General features: G+C 42.6%; 1 protein-coding gene across 2 annotated transcripts in view; it reads left to right on the top strand.

Annotated features, from left to right (window-relative positions):
- The window catches only part of LOC138650924 (membrane-spanning 4-domains subfamily A member 4A-like), a 40,121-nt gene extending 21,621 nt beyond the window's left edge, over nt 1-18,500 (top strand). Inside the window, exons 4-7 of one of the 2 annotated variants that reach the window (XM_069740806.1) lie at nt 3,399-3,455; nt 5,793-5,954; nt 7,275-7,394; nt 17,562-18,500. In XM_069740806.1, coding sequence (XP_069596907.1) covers nt 3,399-3,455; nt 5,793-5,954; nt 7,275-7,394; nt 17,562-17,669 — 447 coding nt within the window. In that variant the 3' untranslated portion in view covers nt 17,670-18,500. The remainder of the gene's footprint in view (nt 1-3,398; nt 3,456-5,792; nt 5,955-7,274; nt 7,395-17,561) is intronic. The other variant, XM_069740807.1, reaches the window with a different exon arrangement.
- Nucleotides 18,501-21,474: the final 2,974 nt, after the last annotated feature.

Genomic DNA, 21,474 nt, shown 5'->3' with positions numbered 1-21,474 from the left:
CCCCGGCAGCTTCTTTTTGCGTTGAGTGGTCACATGGTACCGCTCATTACAGTAATGAGTATGCGGCTCCACCCCTATGGGTGTGGAGTCGGGTCCATATTCATTACTGTAATGAGCCATACCATGTGACCGTTCAACGCTAGAAGAAGCTGCCGGCGCCCAGAGAACCAGGGACGTGCAGGGACCGCGCCAGGAGTAGGTGAGTATGATTAGACAGCTGCCGCTCCCCCTCCCCTGCCGACCCCTGGGAATGACTCGAGTATAAGCCGAGAGAGGCAATTTCAGCCTTAAAAAAATGGGCTGAAATTCTCGGCTTATACTCGAGTATATACGGTGTATGTATATATATATATATATATATATATGTGTGTGAAAAGAAAAAGAAAAGTGGACGGCACTGCCCCACGCAAGACCCTCGGCCTGTATGTCCCATAGGTGTACTCATCTATAAGAACGGTTACGCTGTACTTCAAAGATTCCGGGTGCTCTTCCAGAAAACCATAGGTAATTCACTTGCATCAAAAAGAAGAAAGAGCAGCTGGGTCAGGAGGTGAAGAGGGGAATGATTTCTGCAGGGACAAGAGACTTCCTGTTTATACATTGAGAAGAGAAAAATTAGCTGGGTAGAAAGGCAAAATGAGCAATTGTAAGTACACAGTGCTGTATAATGTGATGATTGCAATATATTAAGGGGATAAAAACTTTGATGTGAGGAGGAGTGCTTCATTAAAATAGTTTGACTGATGACATCAGAGGTGTTAGACTGGTACAAAGGAGCAGATAATAGGAGTAGGGAGCAAAGGCTGACCCTGGAGCCGGGACACATGAATAACAATTACTAAACAAATTTCTCTTTATTGACCTCACTTAAAGAAAAAAAAATATCGTCAATGGCATTCAAATGTTATATCATGGGTTGGTCACATTCTGTTCACTGTGTTAAAATGGTTTCTCTCTGATACTCTCCCTAGAATGTTACCTATCCTTGTCCAAGACCAGATATTGTGATCCTATAGTCATGATGTATCTCAAGATTCAAATGTGGACATATGACTCTCCTATGGAAATGAGCGAATCTCCCAAAAGTCAATTCAGTCAGATTTGAAAAAATCAGGAGGGAAAGGACGGGGGAGATACAGTTAGGGCCAGAAATATTTGGACAGTGACACAATTTTCGCGAGTTGGGCTCTGCATGCCACCACATTGGATTTGAAATGTTACCTCTACAACAGAATTCAAGTGCAGATTGTAACGTTTAATTTGAAGGGTTGAACAAAAATATCTGATAGAAAATGTAGGAATTGTACACATTTCTTTACAAACACTCCACATTTTAGGAGGTCAAAAGTAATTGGACAAATAAACATAACCCAAACAAAATATTTTTATTTTCAATATTTTGTTGCAAATCCTTTGGAGGCAATCACTGCCTTAAGTCTGGAACCCATGGACATCACCAAACGCTGGGTTTCCTCCTTCTTAATGCTTTGCCAGGCCTTTACAGCCGCAGCCTTCAGGTCTTGCTTGTTTGTGGGTCTTTCCGTCTTAAGTCTGGATTTGAGCAAGTGAAATGCATGCTCAATTGGGTTTAGATCTGGAGATTGACTTGGCCATTGCAGAATGTTCCACTTTTTGGCACTCATGAACTCCTGGGTAGCTTTGGATGTATGCTTGGGGTCATTGTCCATCTGTACTATGAAGCGCCGTCCAATCAACTTTGCAGCATTTGGCTGAATCTGGGCTGAAAGTATATCCCGGTACACTTCAGAATTCATCCGGCTACTCTTGTCTGCTCTTATGTCATCAATAAACACAAGTGACCCAGTGCCATTGAAAGCCATGCATGCCCATGCCATCACGTTGCCTCCACCATGTTTTACAGAGGATGTGGTGTGCCTTGGATCATGTGCCGTTCCCTTTCTTCTCCAAACTTTTTTCTTCCCATCATTCTGGTACAGGTTGATCTTTGTCTCATCTGTCCATAGAATACTTTTCCAGAACTGAGCTGGCTTCTTGAGGTGTTTTTCTGCAAATTTAACTCTGGCCTGTCTATTTTTGGTATTGATGAATGGTTTGCATCTAGATGTGAACCCTTTGTATTTACTGTCATGGAGTCTTCTCTTTACTGTTGACTTAGAGACAGATACACCTACTTCACTGAGAGTGTTCTGGACTTCAGTTGATGTTGTGAATGGGTTCTTCTTCACCAAATTAAGTATGCGGCGATCATCCACCACGGTTGTCATCCGTGGACGCCCAGGCCTTTTTGAGTTCCCAAGCTCACCAGTCAATTCCTTTTTTCTCAGAATGTACCCAACTGTTGATTTTGCTACTCCAAGCATGTCTGCTATCTCTCTGATGGATTTTTTCTTTTTTTTCAGCCTCAGGATGTTCTGCTTCACCTCAATTGAGAGTTCCTTTGACCGCATGTTGTCTGCTCACAGCAACAGCTTCCAAATGCAAAACCACACACCTGGAATCCACCCCTGACCTTTTAACTACTTCATTGATTACAGGTTAACGAGGGAGATGCCTTCAGAGTTAATTGCAGCCCTTAGAGTCCATTGTCCAATTACTTTTGGTCCCTTGAAAAAGAGGACGCTATGCATTACAGAGCTATGATTCCTAAACCCTTTCTCCGATTTGGATGTGGAAACTATCATATTGCAGCTGGGAGTGTGCACTCTCAGCCCATATTATATATATAATTGTATTTCTGAACATGTTTTTGTAAACAGCTAAAATAACAAAACTTGTGTCACTGTCCAAATATTTCTGGCCCTAACTGTATTTGATTTGCATCAAATAAGTTTGTTACAAATGGAGTCTTTTCGGCCATCATCTGCATACCTCTGATGTCGCCACTGCTCCAGTTTTTTCTTCCCATATGCTTCTTTTCATTCATCTCTGTTCTGCCCCAGCAGTCAAGGGTAAGGAGGCAGCCAGCTACAGTAAATGCCATTTTCCTGGATCCCAGTAAATTGAATCTCTCAAAATTATGACTGGTTAGAATCCTAATTTTTAGGCAATTTCTATTGGATACATTAAATTTAGACTTGGTTTGCTCATTTCCTCCTGAGATTGACCTCAATCCTAAGCTACTCAGTTTCCTCGCCTTTCACTTAATTCAGTGTGTCTAATATTGAATCTCGTCCACTTGAAAGGGAAAAGTTTAAATTGCTAAAACCAGCCTATGGTCCCGAGAGCTGCTTTTTAATTTTTTTATAAAGGATTTTTTATTGTAATTCTGGAAAAACAATTTAAGCATATTTATATTACCAACTGTACATTTTATAAAATGATACTGGTTAGAGAAAAGCTTCATTAAATGTATACACTTTTCTCTTCATCTTTAGAGTAAAATAAAATATAATTTTGTTCTATTTTTATTTGTACAGTTTATTATCTCCGGATCACTGTCAGTGGCTGCTTCAGTGAAACCAACAGTGGGAAAGGTAAGAAAAAGAAAAATGATTCACGCATGAATAAATGAAAGTTAAGAATAAGGGCTGTTCTGTCCTTACTAAATAAGGCAGGCTCATGTAGCTATACAGGCAGCTTAACCGCTATAAGGAGACTGTGGTTGAGTCTATGCTTTTATAGAACGTGATAGTATATTGACGAGGTGAAACTGTAAACAATTATATACATACAATCAGTGCATTGTATAGCAGAAATACATACTACACATGTTGTACATTATGTATGACATTTACAGGGCTAGTAACTGAACTAGGAGTACAACTGACTAAGCTAGGCTAATATTAGAGCAGAAATGACCTATAGAAAGCATAAAGACATACCGGAAATGCAATCGCAAGGGGGATGAAGTGAAAGCGTCTTTCTTTGAAAGTAGACTGAAGGAAATGGAGGGAAATGGAGGGAGACGGAGGCTTAGCTATCATAATGCATTGCAAAAAGGGGGAGGAGAATCAGACATGGAAAATAGAAAAAACAGAAAATAGGACTGTGAACATGACTCTGACTGCTAGAGGGAGCCAAACACTGTAGACAAATAAAGATATGAATATATGAGTTCCTGTACACTCATACTAGTAAAAAAACAACTGCAAATTATGCAAACAGATAATCAGAGGTAACAAATTAGATGGTGGAGGCAGAACAAGGGCCTTAAAGTGAAAATCTTCTTTGTCTTCTTTTAAGGATATTTTCAGGAAGAATTGAGATGCATGCAATAGATTTTTTTTCTATGGCTCTCCATGTGTTAAGGCTAAATCAGATGCAGTGCTTCCATTAACCATGCCATCAAAATGAACCTTTTAAGGGTGTCTGGAGAATGCTCCACATAATAGTACCCGCAGAGTGCCCCACATAAGGGTGCCAGTAGAACACTTGACTAATGGAGAAGTAACTGCATCAATAAAGTAGGTATCTGCTGCATTAATGTTACTGATCTGTAATTGCTGCTATAATGATGCAAACAACACTCCTTTAGTCAAAATCGCACAATTTCTGGTTCTGACACTTTTTTAGACTCTGATTTGGAGGTTTGTGGAATGCCGCTCACCATTTTGGGATCCGACAACCAAGATGTGAAGATTTGCCACCTCCTGGAGAGTGACGTCCTTTGGATGCTGCATACAGCCAGTTTGGATTGGCTTTTTTTTATAACTGGTCATGTATAGAAAAAATATTTAGTCCAGGGCAGTCTGGTGTCTTATTTTTTTATTAAAAGCGCAGTCATCAAGCAGTGATAGGTGCCTTATAAGTTACTTTCTTCAAAAGCAGCCCTTTAGATGGACATCTTAATGATTTTGTCAGTGGCTACTGGCTAACATGTTTCACTAAGCGAGGTGTTCAGGAGTTATCCCTTATCTATTGGATGGGGGGTAACTTCCCAAATGCTTGAGTTCTAAACACTGGAAACTTCACTTATCTCAAGAACTGAGGTTCTGAAGATCCCCATGTGAATAGAGCAGTGGTTAATCATGTGCCCTGCCGCTCTATTCATTCAAGTAATCTCAAGGATGTGAAAAATAGAATGATTATTTTGATCAGACTTTGATCAGTTTGATTAGAGAGTTACCTGAATGTCATCGGTTATTCACATCCAATGTAATCTGAATTTTTTCACAGACCCATAGAATTGCATTGCCGATTTTGCTTCAGCGCTATCAAAATTTCCTGTTGGCCACGGGCATGTGAATAGACCCATAAACTAAAAACAGGCATGAGTGCTATACGTGGAAACTATAGATAGCACTCGTACGAGAACTTTGGACATCTGAATGAGGCCTAAATGGACCCACCAGGGATAGCCAAGCACCGGCCATGCCCATTATTGACCACTGCTCCACTCACATCAGGCTCTTCACAGCCCTGGTTCTCAAGATCAATGTGAGTCTTAGCAGTTGGACCCCAAAACCCCATAGATAGGATAATACTTCCAAAACTTGAGAATATCCATTTAAGAAAAAAATGGATAGCTTATTTTGTTTCTGAAGACCAACAAAAGTGTACCGAAACCTAAAAATACATGGGCAAAGAAACTCTTGATAACTTCTCTCCACTCTGACTGGTCCTGAAGACTGATTTCCCGATATCAAATAGACTATCCTTTTTTGGATTGGATTTTCAGACTCCTCAAATCAACCAAAGTGCAAGCCACTCTTACAAGTCATAGACAGAGATCCCAAGCTGGTGATCCCTATCATAATGTCTACATGCCATGATAGGAAACATGGACACAGTCTAAATTTCATCATAAGGCACTCAAATACATTTTTTTCTTAAATCAGACAACTCCATTAAGTGATGATTTTGTGTTCCAGGTAAAGTCAGGCTTGGTGATGAACATTTTTAGCTCTCTAGCTGCAGGTTGTGGAATAATACTTACTACACTAGATCTGTTATTCCATCCATACTACCTGGGCTCATCATATTGTGCACATTATAATGACGATTTGCAATGCATAGGAGCCTTTAATCCCGAGGTAAGAACCTTTTTCATATGCTTTGTATAGAGGTTATAGCAACCTGTCCATGTTCAGTTAATATGAGCAATGATAAACTTAGTGAGTTAATGAGTTAATGATAAACTTACCTGGAGCAGCCAGTGCCAGGCAGCAGCTGCCAAGGCAAACAGGATCATGGGGTGCATTAAAAGAGGTCTGGATACACATGATGAGAGCATTATACTGCCTCTGTACAAATCCCTAGTTAGACCGCACATGGAGTACTGTGTCCAGTTTTGGGTACCGGTGCTCAGGAAGGATATAATGGAACTAGAGAGAGTACAAAGGAGGGCAACAAAATTAATAAAGGGGATGGGAGATCTACAATACCTAGATAGATTAGCGAAATTAGGATTATTTAGTCTAGAAAAAAGACGACTGAGGGGTGATCTAATAACCATGTATAAGTATATAAGGGGACAATACAAATATCTCGCTGAGGATCTGTTTATACCAAGGAAGGTGACGGGCACAAGGGGGCATTCTTTGCGTCTGGAGGAGAGAAGGTTTTTCCACCAACATAGAAGAGGATTCTTTACTGTTAGGGCGGTGAGAATCTGTAATTGCTTGCCTGAGGAGGTGGTGATGGCGAACTCAGTCGAGGGGTTCAAGAGAGGCCTGGATGTCTTCCTGGAGCAGAACAATATTGTATCATACAATTATTAGGTTCTGTAGAAGGACGTAGATCTGGGGATTTATTATGATGGAATATAGGCTGAACTGGATGGACAAATGTCTTTTTTCGGCCTTACTAACTATGTTACTATGTTATAAAATGATGGTTTGTGATCTTCAAAGAGCAGGGCCACCTTCGTCCGTTGGCCGTTCCCAAAACCGTAGCACAACCACATTCACTAAATGTACTCGTCATCTTACAGAATCTCTATCTTTACCCAAGGCTTCATCTTTGACTTCCATCAACGAAAAATCAATGTTGTGCTGTTTATGTTTTTATGTGACAACCAGAAGAAAAATGAAATCCCTAATGTGGTCTGCCCATGTAGTCATCTCCCCTTCATTTGACCCCTGCTTCTTGCTATCACATGCTTAGAAATATAAAGCAAAGGAAATGGAGGCAATAACAGACGACACAGTTCACAGATCTGCATCTGAGCTGTAGAGAAGTTGAACCTAAATATTGATAGTTATTTCCCTTTTTTTATTTTGGTTGTAGATAGAACTTTTACATCTGTCATTTATTGTACTTTGTTTAGAATCCTAACTGTAATTTTATTCTGTATAACACAAGTAATTCTATATTTTTTTTTTAAATAATTTGTACTTTTTTTTTCTTTTCAGATCATTTTAATTGGCGTTAATTTCTTTAACTTAATGCTTTTCCTGCTGATGTTTTGCATTACCATATCCACAAGTGTGTTTGGGTGCAAAACTGTCTGCAGATCGTCTTTTAATGAAACGGTCAGTATTCATTCCATTGTCTATTTCATACACAAAAAAGATTCCACCGATCACAAAAGGTGGATGCAACGTTACAGCTGATGAGAAAGATTTTGCTGTGTGCATGAGGGCAGAGATCCCCTAAGGGTCGCATTGCTATGATTCACCATGCTCTCCTATGATTTGGAGCAGTGTTTAGTAACACTTACAAACTTTTTCAACTCTAAGGGCTTAAGGGTAACGTCACTCCTTGTGGAGAGTGACATGCCAGACATGCAAGTGTAAGGAGACTTTTAGGCTGTGCAATTGAATTGGCCATTTCAAAAGAATGGAAAGTGAATCCACAGGTTTTCACTGAAAGTAAGGATCAGGTGGGGCATGAATAAGCTTAGGTTTGGCATTGTGTTGGATTCTTACCTCCAAGACATAATTTTTCTCTATGGCTTCATTGGGGGACACAGGACACCATGGGTGTATGCTGCTGCCACTAGGAGGCTGACACTATGCAAATAAAAAGTTAGCTCCTCCTCCGCAGTGTACACCCCGCCAACAGGAAGTAGGATATTCAGTTTAGCTTAGTGTCAGTAGGAGGTGGACACGGGTCTTTCACTAGACCCATACCTACCTCAGAGTGCATTGTTTCTTTTCAGGTACCACGGAGGGATACAGGGTGAACAGTCACACCTGTACTCCCACAAAGAGACTATGAGTATGGTGTGTACTGCCACCCCGTATCCTCATACGTCTAGTCGGCAGGACCCCAGCCCCTAACACAGAAGCGTGTTGAGGTGATCCGATCGTCGGTCCTGCCTCCGTCTCCCACCCACTCGCCTACCAGAGTTTGTCGGTTGGAGGAGACGCAGATGTCCCACAGGATTTTCGGATGTCCGGTCTATCCCGGATAAGGAGGTACTTTCTCTCTCTCTCTCCCCAGTACAGAAAGAAGAGAAACCAAGAAGATAAGAAGATCGTTAAAAAAAAAACCTTGTCTTAATAGAGGGCAAGGGGTCTATCCTTTTTAATTCACGTGTACCTTTGCGGCATTTTTAGGGCCTTCCACTCCACTTCCAATGTTCCGGCAGTCTCCATCTGTACTCTAGGTCCCGGCTTTTCTCAGGCCTAGGAGCAGCGTGGGGCATTAGAGGGTCTTTTCCTTAAATCCGGGGGTATTTGGGGCACTAAACCTTTTTCCAGCTTTTTTTATGGCCCTCTGCTCTGCTCCCCCATGCTTCAGTGGTTACAAGCCATAATCTAGGTCCCGGCTTCCCTCGGGCCTAGTTGTGTCTTTGGCTCCACCCCCTTCTTCCCTGCTCTTCGGGCGGGCTTTTCTCCCGCCCGTCGCTTGTTGCTTCCTTCCGGACCTGCCCCCCTCTTAGCTTCACTGGAGCCGGCGCCATGTTTCTCCTACCCGGACCCAGCGCTTGGCTTCACCCCCCTTCTTCCCTGAATTTCGGGCTGGCTTCTCTCCCGCCCATCGCTTGTTTCTTCCTTTCGGACCCGCGTCCCCCCTCGGCTCCATTTCTCTGCTTGCAGCCAGAGCCATGTTTCTCCTGCCAGGACCCGGCGCTTGGTTTCACCCCCCTCCGGCTTCAGAGCGGGCTCTTTCAGCGTGCATCTCTGCAGTGCACGCTTTTGCCCTCTCGGTCCCTGTCAGTTTTCTTGCAGTTGCCCCTTTTTTTCGGCTTGTGGATCCGGACGTGCGGGACCCACATCTTCAGCGCTAATAGCCCTACAGCCTGGCAGCAGAACATCTCCCGGCACCTGGACCCAGAAGGCAGCGCTTAATCCAGGTAACAGGCGGGGTACGAATTATAAGCCAGGCACAGCAAAATACAGTTTGGATGGGCAACACTATCTGCAAGCTCAGTTATTACTGAGAGTCACCATCATTCCTATTGGATTAGAAAGGTGAACGCGTGCACAGCCGGATAGTGAGGTGCCTGGGTAGATTCCAATATCATAAATTGTAGTAAAAAAACCCAGCACTTTAACTTAGCTTTTGGTCAGTGGTTTAATTGTGTCCACGTTAAACAAACAGAAACATTTCGGTCCTAATATTCGGACCTTCCTCAGTCACAGTAATAAGATATGGTTGACACCAGGCAGACCCCAGGATTGTGAGATCTCAGTAGATTTATGGGGGATGGTGGACACAGAGTGTCTCAGGGCTTGTATAAATATCCGGTGGGTGCCCTTAAGGAGAATCTGGAGCCTGTGTGTGTGGTCTGAAGGGAAGCGGCATCCACCGTAAGTCCATGCGACTTACATGCAAGTTGATCCACATTATTAAGGTGATCACCGGAGGGTCGAGCTCTCTCCTTCCTCTGGCTAAACCTCGTTGTTCTCCTGGAGGCTTTGTTTCCTCAGCGTGATTCATCAGGGATCCTAGATTGCTGAACGGAATGGTCCATTATTGTCTTTTCAGCATGAAATCTCATCGTTCAGTAATTGCTTCCTGGGAACCGCATGAGTTTTCCTTTGTCCCATGAAAGCCCTTATCCAGGTCTTGATTCCTCAGGGCATCGGACATTTCTCCGTTTTACGAGGGGTGCGCCCTTTGTTTCTTTTTGCAGCTTTCTCTTTAGGGCTGCCAACCACTCTGAGTCTCGCAGAGTGTGTGGCAGCAGTTTACACATTCTGTGGATCACAGCTTCAGTGCTCTTCCCGTATCCCGCCAGTGTTCTCCATGGCCCTGCCCATCATTTTTCATTCTTTCCTTTGCCTGGATTGGACTCATCCTTCGTAGCACTTTCATCAGGCTACCTGGCCAGGGTAACATGCGTCTGACCGGCTAAGGCCGCCCCTCCCCCTTTTTCAGAACACGGGCTCGGTGTATAGAGGCCCTCTAGCCTCCAGGTCAGCGAATGCTTGCTGAATCCGGTCGACAGTGGTAGGTATAGCAGGTCAGATCAGAGCATCTTCTTCTGGGTTAAGGCACACTCTACCTGGGCAGGAGGTGCTTCCTGGCGGTACGCATAGGGATTCCGCCCTGCACCTCGACAGAGCGATTTGCAAGATTCTTCAGAGTCCATGTCTTGCTTCGGCAGATGCCGGCTTACCTAGAAAGACCTTGGAGGTGATGGAGGTGAGTTCTCCGACCTGATTGGAGTTATCGGCTGTTCCCTCCCCTTGGGGACTGCTTTGGTACGTCCCATGATTTCCGGGGTCCCCCAATGAAGCGATAGAGAAAACAGGATTTTTGGTTGCTTACCGTAAAATCTGTTTCTCGGAGCCTTCATTGGGGGACAAAGCACCCTCCCAAGTTGAACAGCTCTGTTTATTGTACTATTCTGTTACAGTTTGAGTTTCTCTTTCATTTCTTGCTTCTCCTGCTGCTTTCTCACTAACTGAATATCCTACTTCCTGTCGGTGGGGTGTGCACTGCGGAGGAGGAACTAAGTTTTTTTATTTGCATAGTGTCAGCCTCCTAGTGGCAGCAGCATACACCCCATGGTTTCCTGTGTCTCCCAATGAAGGCTCTGAGAAACAGATTTTACGGTAAGCAACCAAAAATCCTGTTTTTTGCTTAGATATTGCACACAAGTGACCAACTCATCAATCTGTAAGCAGAAAGTAAGGGATGTGGCCACATTTGTACCTGAGTGATCTTAGTAATATTGATGCAATTTTTTTTATTTATGCAAGGCTTTTAATATCAAGAAATTAGTAGCGTAAAATCACTGCAATTTCAGAATTTCAGTATAAGGTTTGGGGCCATAACGTCAAGCAATCATATTTCTGCATCTATGGTGTTGAATTTGTTGGGACTTTCTGAAATTTTCAGAAACCATCCCAGAAAGTAGGGCATGTCCTTGGCTGGAAAGGAAGATGAGGGAGTTACAAACCACTCATAAAAATGTGCATTGCTACCCTGTTTAAGCCTCCTTGGGGTGAGACTATTGGCGGAGATCAATGTCCCTATTTTACCACTAGTCATGTTGGTAAATATGTCAGCATAGCTATAAGATAAGAAAAACGAACAGTTCATCACCTCACAGGTGTAGAAAATATATTGAAGCAGGGCACGGTGCACGGAGGGATCAGCCTGGCTCCTGAGCTGAAACCATGGAAGAAATAGTATAAGTACTGTAAATATCACTAAAAACAAAGAAAAAAATGAAGATGATATAAAATAACATGGTGGACACCAGATCTACACGTTTCGAGCCTAACCGACTCTTTGTCTTAGACTATTTCTTCCATAGTTATAAGATTTTGAAAACGAACGAACACTGTGATAAGCTAAGAAGAACTACAAACCATGCAGTATTTTACATCATTGTATAGTTGTAATTAAAACATAACCTTTAATGACATTCTAAAAAGGCCCTATGTCCTGATGCATATTATACAACAAAAACGACATCAAACATACATAAAGTGCAAGTGCTCCAAGTTTATCTAGATAAAAAAATAGAACAATCTCACCCATATAAAGAACCTCCTTTACCCTGTTTAATTGCTCCAGAGACATCTTCAGTTCAGATAAAACCACACTTTTTCTCCCCCAGACAGGGGTGCTGATACAAACTGTGTACAGACAACATCGTGAATTTTTTGAATCAAGTCTTTTTGTACCCCCTGATGAACCCTCCGAACGGAGGGAGAAACGCGTAGGGGAGGCTACATGTCACTATGGGTAATCTTTCATAGTAATACACTAGGGTACTGCCCTTGTAAGGGCAGGAGTAGAACAGGGCACGACAGGGAGTGGTAAAGCACTAAAAAAAAAAATACTTCCCTAACCCCCCCATCCTGATTTTGTCTGAACTGAAGATATCTCTGGAGCAATTAAACAGGATGAAGAAGGTTTTTTATATGGGGGAGATTGTTCTATTTTTTATCTAGAGCACAGTTACTTGGAGCACTTGCACTTTATATATGTTTGATGTCGTTTTTGTTGTACAATATGCATCAGGACATAGGGCCTTTTTAAAATAGCATTAAAGGTTGTGTTTTAATTTTCTTTATTTGCCTACTCTGCTGATAATTATGGTCTTCAATTGAGGAGGCACTATATTCAGATCAATATCTGATGTGTAAATTGCTATAGAGGATCCTTGCATGGTTGCCAAAGTACCAAATTTGCCAGAGCTGATGTAATTTTTTTGGATGCAATCCTGGCAAGTTTAAGGGCCAAAAATGGTAGTCTTTTGGTAAACTCAGTTTATAAGTGATATGGAAAACTGTACTAGTAAACATCCAGTCTTCACTGGTGACTTGAATAAAAAAGAAATTCACTTAGAATAAGAGTTACAATTAAAAAGGGGCAGGCAAAGGTAAGAGATGAAACGTGCATATGTATATGAAGCGACGGCCGGGGGACCACCACGGTGCAGGAAGACTACGGTACACAAGATGAGGTGCAAACAACAAAGGGTAGATTTATTGGAAGGCAAGGAATGAAGTGGATGAGGAAGATGCAAACAGGGGTATGCAATGGCAAAATATAATTTACAAGAGTTATATTCTTTAGCTTGTCCGTAAAATAGCACGGTGCTCCAACTGTTACAGACTCAATATATGTCACACAACTAAAAGCAAACAATAAACAAAGAATTATGCTACTCTACTTATAACCTCCCTGGCCTTTACTAAGCAGGCCTCATGGCTGCCGTGTTCTGACTATTGAAGCCTACACTAGGCCCTGACATGTGCACAAAGCAGGAACAAACTCATGGTGATGTTGGGGACTCAGATCCAGTCCCAGGGGGCCCCCAAAAGTCTAGTACGGTGGTGCGCACGGCTTTCTGTCAGCTCCATGAAACGTGGTCTTCTCCTTGCTTCTGGGTCCTGGAGGTGCTCCTGGAAACTGTAAATCCCTTTCTCGGTATCTTCGTGGCTCCTCGAAGTAACACAGGACAGCCACCCTCGCTGTACCCGGAAAAGTCTGTCAAATCTCACAAGTCCACTCTGTTACATGCTGGGGGTCCTCTCTTGCAGCTATATCAGGACACAGTTCTCCTCTCTTGCAGCTATCAGCACAAAGTTCTCTCTGCAGCCGACTCAGCTCACACACGCTGTTCAGGTTCCACCCCTGCCATCTACACAGTCCAGTTCATTCGAACAGTCTATTGCAGGGGAGAAGCAAGGCATTCCATCCTGACAGACAAGGGGGTGCAGTCTCTTAAAGTAACAGCGTGTTCCTTACTGTCCATAACAGCACCACCCTCCTACATATATGGAGATCTCTACGAATGTGAGAGAGAGATCTGCCATGCTGCAAACCGTGGAGTTTGTGTATTTGCCCAAATCAAAGAATATTGCACATGAGTAATAATGAAACAATGCATAAACAAAATATATCGCATTTTTCAGACTACAAGGATGCACTTTTTCCCCAAAAATTTTTGGGGAAAACGGGGGTGCTTATTATAGTCCAAATGTACTTACCAGGAGTGTGGCAGCAGAAGTTGGATGATTCTGCCAGCCGTGGGTTGGGAAGAGGGGATGTTCGGTGGTCCGACTCTGCAGGCAGGGCCGGCGTTTGGCACAGGCAGACCAGGCAGACGCCTGGGGCCCCCACCTAGAAAGGGGGCCCGGTATCTCTGCAGCCCCTGTATGAAGTGCCCAGAGGGTGTACAGCAGTGGCTTCTCTCCCAAACCCCCTTTGAGATCTCCTCAGTGCAGTGATTTACTCATGTGGTCCTGGAGCTCTGTGCTGTTTGCTGTAGGATCAGGTTTCACAGTCACATACAGCAGCCATTGGCTCTGACCACAGTCACTGCTTGTAATCTGAAAGTGCGACCTGCTGTCACTACTGTCTGGATGACACAAGACAGGAATATTGTCTGCTGAACCAGGGTATTTATTATATAGAAATAAATGAATTCCCATGTGAAATAATAAGGGTAAACCATACACATATAGTACAGGTGTGCATAGGAATCAGCGTTTTGGGTGCATTTTTTATTTCCAGCCAAAGCCTACTCTCTTGGCAGTAAAAACACTGCTTTCAAAACACCCATTTTTTAGGGTATGTGCAGAGGATCCGGAAATGGCAGCACCTTGGACGCAGCGGACATGTGCTGCGTCCAAAGTGCTGCCATCTTTTGAACACAGGTGATTCCGCGTGTGTTCATTGATCTGTGCGGAATCACCGCGTCCTATACATTGCACGGGTGAGATTTCTCTTGTGGAGACTCGTGTCTACGCCAGATAAATTGGCATGCTGGGGTCCGGACAGACGCGCCGCATGTCCGTCTCCGCAGGTGAGGTGCGGGTGTCAGTGCACGCATAGTAGAGATGGAATTTCTTGAAATCCCCTCAACTATACTGTAACATCTGGCCGCTGCGGGTTGGACGCTGCACAAGTACACAGCAGCCGACCCGCAGCGTTCACTGATTGCGGGCACACACCCTTAGAGCTTTTGCCTGTTTGTTTTTTTTACAGTATGCATTTTGTCTACAGTACATGTTTAATAAAGTTAGTGTTATTCACAAAAAAACGCAGCAAAAAACAACATTGCAACATTTGTAGCATGTTTTAAACTTTTTCATTGCTTTCTACGGGTGAAAAAAATTGCTGAAAGCGACACGCTGCAGATTTAAAAAAGGCTGCAGTTGTGAAATTCTGTCCGGGGAAATAAAGGGGTGCGCAGGAGATTTCTGAAAATCTCAGTTTTTGCTTGTGCTGTAAAATGCTGTAAACTTCTTATTTGCAGAAGAAAAAGCTGCAAAACTTCTGCATATGAACATAGCGAAAAGCTGATTTATATAGTGCCAGCAAAACATAGCAGATTTCCGAAATCTCCTGCATGCGCTTGTTTGTTTTCTGACTGGATTTCAGAACTGTAGCACTTTTTAAATCCCCTCAGCTTTACCTGCAGATTAACCGCAGATTTATCGTGGAATTACCACGGTTTTTGTGCAGTTTTCAACAGCGTTTTTACACCTGCGGATTCCTATTATGGAGCAGGTGTAAAACGCTGCGGAATCCGCTCAAAGAATTGACATGCTGCAGAAAATACAATGCAGCGTTTCCGCGTGGTATTTTCCCCAGCATGGGCACTGCGGATTTTGTTTTCCAGACGTTTACATGGTACTGTAAACGCATGGAAAACTGCTGCAGATCTACAGCAAAATCGGCAACGTGTTCACATAGCCTGAGAAACACATCACTACTTCTGTAGTTCTCACCCTCCTGGTTTTGGCTTACATATGCTGATGTGAAATACTGACCAAACACTCAACGTGTGAACGTGGCCTTAAACATACTGTAGACAAAACAAACATCCTCACTTCAAAAAAAAAGCTGAAAAAAGTGTGAAGAACACCACAAAACAAGCTGAAAAACAGGTGTTTTGAATGCAATATTTTTATAGAAAAGGTTTTGGCTACTGAAAAAAATGCTGCATGTGAACATAGTCTTAGCCTGAAACGCTATGTCTATCTGTTGTGTTACATAGGACTGCAGGTGACATCTACTACATTATCTGTTCTCAGAGAGTTAGCACTGTTTTATCTGAAGAGTTGAAAAAAAAATTAAGAGGGGGTTGGGGGCAACTCTTTGTCTTGGGCCCCCAATCTTTTCTGACCCTAGCAACGCCTCTGCGTACAGCTAATAGTGGCTGACCCGTTGGCCGATATAAGGCCCCTAAATATGGGGGCCACAGTGCAATGTTATCATTTGGGGCCCCCACTTTAAATTTTTGCCTAGGGCCCCACTTTGTCTAAAACCGGCCCTGTCTGCAGGGCAATGATCTGACTCCCATCACAGGCTGGTGCGCCAGGTTCGGCGGTGCTCAGTAGTGCTGGGGCTTTGTCAACATTTTGTGAAAGTCCAGAACCTCCGCACTTCCATTGCTGCAATGCCGTGGCCTCCGGGAAAATGGCCAGCGGAGGGGATGCATGTGCCAATTGAGATCTCAGCAACGAGATCTGATCTCGGTAGCGAAACCGTAATCTGTGCATGTGCCGCCCCTGGAGTCAGATCATCACCGGACCACCTAACATCTCCTGTGACCCCACTCCAGCAACGCTGCCGATCCCTCACTCTCCCAGTAAGCTGAATTCGGACTGTAAGATGGACTTCCATTTGTCGGATTCATTTTTTTTCCCTATTTTCCTTTTGAAAATTTGGGGTGTGTCTTATGGTCCGGTGCGTCTTATAGTCGGAAAATATGGTAAACATCAGTGGCTTTCAAGGACCATTACTCTCAAAACACATCAAGATGGGCTGTTTCTGTTTGCAGATTTGTATCTAGAGGGCATCAGCTTAGAGGGCATCAGCTTACTGGGTATTCCATGGATGTCTTCAGGTCTGCCTGGTTTCTTTAGGTAAAATTATTAAAACATGATTTTATTGTTTAGCTAACATTTAACACGTAATATAACATATTAGCAATAGCTGTATTGATTATGTTCTTTATCCGAAAGGAGCATCCGACTTGGCTTGGGTGCGTTCCCAGGTGAAGTTGAGAACTTTCATGAGTGAGGCAGTGGTGGCACTTACATGCTCTGCATAGTAAAATGAAACAAAACGAAGTTCCAGCACTCGTCTTTTGGTTCTCTATCGCAGGATTTTAAAATCCAATAATCTATAAAAACATTCCAAGTTCAAGAAAATAGTCATACAACCTACACGTTTTGAACCCTTAATATTGAGGGGTTCTTACTCATGGCATAAATTGTTACACAATGAACAAACAGTAATTTACGGCATTCAAGAGTACTTACAAATATGTGCGTTGATTAATCAATTAGTTGTTAGGAAATTGTATGGATAGAAAACACCCATAAATTCAGAAGTGAAATCAAAGACATGATAAACACATTATAAATAATAGTATGTATAATAGATGTGCAAATCATAAAGATCTGCTGCTGGCAACTCCTTATGCAAACATCTCGGACGTCATTGGTCGGTGATCACACAGGAGCTGCCAGCAGAGGATCTTGATGATTTGTCCAAGTGCATTCAGTGCGACCATTAATAACCACAGTGATAGCAGCAGAGGCTGTAAATGTCGGGATTTCTGCACGTGGCGCTTTTTCATCATTTGAATATGATTAACACGTCTATCCATCCTATGATTTCCATATCCTCATGACATTTCCTTCTTGGTGATGCAATTTTATTGTTGAGGAGTGTATTTCTTTAAAATATACTGTATATGCATGCAAATTGGATACATTTTATATAGATGACTGCATAGTCTTCACTCATATTCTCATTTTTTATTTTAGGTGGTGGTCATCTATCAAACCACGCCTTTGAACGTACCCGATACCACCAAGGATGGTCCCCCTGACTCCACAGCAGCATTGACGTCCGCCTTCAAGACACAGACATGAGGTCACGAGAACCATCAACGACAAGAAGAAAACAAATCAATGACTCGATCCTTATACGCAAACCGTGATTTTATAACTTGTCTAGTAATAGATCATTTTGTGAATAGTCACTTAAACACTATTATTTTATATAAACAAAAAGGGGAAAAGACAAACAATTGGTGCAAAAGAATAATAAATAAATGAAGGATTAAGTAATGGAATAATCAAAACACCATAGGGAAGCATATAGTGGAATAAAGTGGCTAAAAACACCTGATTAACTAGAAAAATATACAAAAAAATGTGTGCAGATGAAGTATAAATATACATTTATTAAAAAAAAAAATACAGGCAATAAATAGAAGACAAGTGTTTAAAATAGAGGAGAAAAATGTAGAGGAAACACTAGAGGGCGACAAACACATCTGGAGAAGATGGTGAATAAAATAAGTACAATCAAAATGTGTATAAGAACACCAATGAAGAGTTATTTGCAGTAAAATAAATGAATAAGACTGAGGTCAGTAAATAAAGCTGCATATATAATGAAAATAAATTGTAAATAAATTATTTACATATTGTTTGTACTCATGTTATTCACCATTTCCTCCTGCTGTTTGTCGCCCTCTAGTGTTTCCCCTATTTTAAACCTTTGTCTTATTTATTGTATGCATTTTTTTCATTACATTTATATTGATACTTCTGGCTGCACATATTTTTTGTAGTTTTTTATTATTTTGCATACTAATTCGTGTTATATGTGAATTTAATTAATCACTTTTTCACAGGCAGTTTTTAACAGGGCATATTCTCCTGAAGTGCCTACAAATAAAATTATTTTATATTTTCTATTGCTTAGGTTGCACTAATATCTTCCACAGAGTTGTACTTTGATGCTTATTAATCCCAACAGCCACTCTGACTTCTCCATATCACAGTGGTGGACTCTTGGCAGCCCAGTCCGACACTGCCAGCCGATGATACCAATCTCAAACAAGAAGAAACACTAGATGGCAAACATCAAGAAGTTGATGGCCACATCCACGTCACTTATTTGATGCTCTCCTCCTTTTTTAAGTGTTTTTTTTTAGGAAAAGTACTCCCACAAACACGGCTGCAAGGTTAGAAAAATTTGTTTTTACGCACATGACTCACGCAGACACGGGTGCATACGAGTAGAAAAAATTGCTTTGATTTACATGACTCCCGCAGACATGGCTGCAGATTAGAAAAACTTTGGGGTATGCACAGTGTTATCACAGACACAAGTGCAGAGTACACATAGATAGTCTTTTTGGAAAACTGCGCACACATAAAACATAATACTGTCCCTCACTACAGCTGTGTCCTGGCCCTACACTAAGCAAAGCAGAAATAAAAAATAATAATCTTCAGCCAGGAGGAAGAGGTGAAAGTGGATTAGGAGGTGGGAAGGTGGAAGAGGGGGAGGTGGACGTTTGCATTTTTTTTTTTTTTTTTGGTATTTTTTATTGTTTTTTTTTTTTTTTATGGAACTGACTTAAAACAATCTAGAATTAACAAAAACTAAAACTAGCCATCTAGAACCAGGAAGCATAGGTCCAAGCTGAGGAAGAGGTAGACGTGGTGGTGTAGGTGGAAGAGGCAAGGGACCAATAATCAAATACTGTTTATGTGGAAGTGTTTTTTTAGGGAGATTGTATTTTTTCAGTGTTTTTTATGGAACTGATTTAAAACAACCTAGAATTAACAAAACTAAACCTAGCAATCAAGAACCAGGAGGCGTAGATCAAGTGGAGGAAGAGGTGGACATGGCAGTGTTGGTTGAAGAGACGGAGGAGGCGTCAGCAAACACAGTTTGTTTGTTTTTTATTTGGGGAGGAGGCGCCCAAATGAAACTAATAGCAAATAGAGTTGAACACTCGCTGAGTGCGGCTGGTAAATTGTCTAGACAGCCAAAACGCATGGACAAGTCCTGTGGGATCAATGCCTGGTTCATTGTAATGAATGTTAGCTTCGCCATGTTGGCTGCAGACAGGCGGATGCACCTGTCTGTGATCACACCCTGTACCGTGCTAAACACAAGTTCCAACCGCACACTTGCCGCTAAGCAAGCTCAGGCCATGTGTTCAATTTTGAGACCCAAAAGATAAATGGGGCAGACCCATAAGTTAGTAGAGGTTCTGCACCACCAAGTTCAGCACATGTGCCAGACAAGGAAAGTTCATCAAACTGGCTAAGTCCAGAGCTGCTAAGAGATTTCACCCTTTATCGCATACCACCAGGCCGAGCTTGAGGTTCACCTGCACCAAGCATTCATCTGCCTTCTGCTTTATACCCATTCACAGCTCCTGCGCATTGTGGGATTTGTCCCTCAAACAGATGAGTTTCAGAGCAGCCAGCTGTCATTTTCCCCTGGCTGTGCTGAAGTTGGTGATGAAGGTCTTACTGTGACCAGATGAGCAAGCGTGAAGGAAGTGAAGTAGGAGCAATCTTCGGTGGTGGTAGGACACGAGCAGGGCAGGTTTTAGACAAAGTTGGGCCCTGGGCAAAAGTTTAAAGTGGGGCTCCAAATGCTCACATATCGCACCAGCACACAGAAACATTCACGTTGAATTTACGTGCGCTAAGTTCAGGCCACTAAACGAGAGCCATCGACAATATTGAAGTCATTTGACGCTTGTTTCCTGGCTTCTTTAGGGTAGGTGCACACGTTCAGTAATTGGCAGCGCTTTGGGCACAGCACATTTCCGCTGCGTCCAAAGCACTCCCAGTTATTGAACGCGGGTGAATCCACATGTGCTCATTGAACCGTGCAGAATCACTGCGTCCAATACATTGTACAGGTGAAATTTATCTTGCAGAGACAAATAAAGATAAATTGACATTCTGCTGTCTGGAAAGACGTGCCGCATGTCCGTCTCCACGGGTGAGCTGCAGGCTTCTGTGCACGCATAGTGGGCATGGGATTTCTTGAAACCCCATGCACTATGCTGTAACATTTTAGATGCTGCACAAGATGCTGTCCAACCTCGCATTGTTTACTGACCATGTGCACCTACCCTTACTCTGGCTGAGGAAGAAAGATTGGTACAGATTGTCCTCGATACAGTATAATGCAGGTTCCATAGTACATACACAGTGGGAAAAAAAAGTATTTAGTCAGCCACCAATTGTGCAAGTTCTCCGATTCAAAGAGATGAGAGAGGCCTGTAATTGACATCATAGGTAGACCACAACTATGAGAGTCAAAATGAGAAAACAAATCCAGAAAATCACCTTGTCTGATTTGTCAAGATTTATTTTGCAAATTATGGTGGAAAATAAGTATTTGGTCATTAACATAATTTCATCTCAATATTTTGTTATATATCCTTTGTTGGCAATATATCCTTTGTAGGCTACTTTCACATTTCCGTCGGTAGTCGCCCATCACAAAGCGTTGGCGCGACATACCGACGGAAGTGTATGCTTTCACATTTCCGCCTGCAGTCCCGGGCAGGAAAGAGACAGAGAGTGAGATTTCCTGCTGGGCATGCACAGATGGAAAAGCAGGATGCAACGCACAGAAAAACGTTCCCTTGAATGTTTTTTCCAGACAACGGGCCGCCAAAATCCGACGCAACCAGTGCACGATGGATGCATCATGTGGCCATACGTCATGATCTGTCGGCAATACAAGTCTATGGGAAAAAAAATCATCCTGTGGGCAAATTTGCAGGATGCGTTTTTTTTCAAAAATGACGCATTTTGATCGATACAAAACAACGTAAGTCTGAAAGTAGCCTAAGTCTTCACAAGGTTGGCACACACTGTTGTTGGCATGTTGGCCCATTCCTCCATG

Source organism: Ranitomeya imitator, chromosome 10 (genome assembly GCF_032444005.1).
Source record: "Ranitomeya imitator isolate aRanImi1 chromosome 10, aRanImi1.pri, whole genome shotgun sequence".
In the NCBI taxonomy this organism is placed as follows: Eukaryota; Metazoa; Chordata; class Amphibia; order Anura; family Dendrobatidae; genus Ranitomeya; species Ranitomeya imitator.
This window is presented reverse-complemented; position numbering and strand designations above follow the sequence as displayed.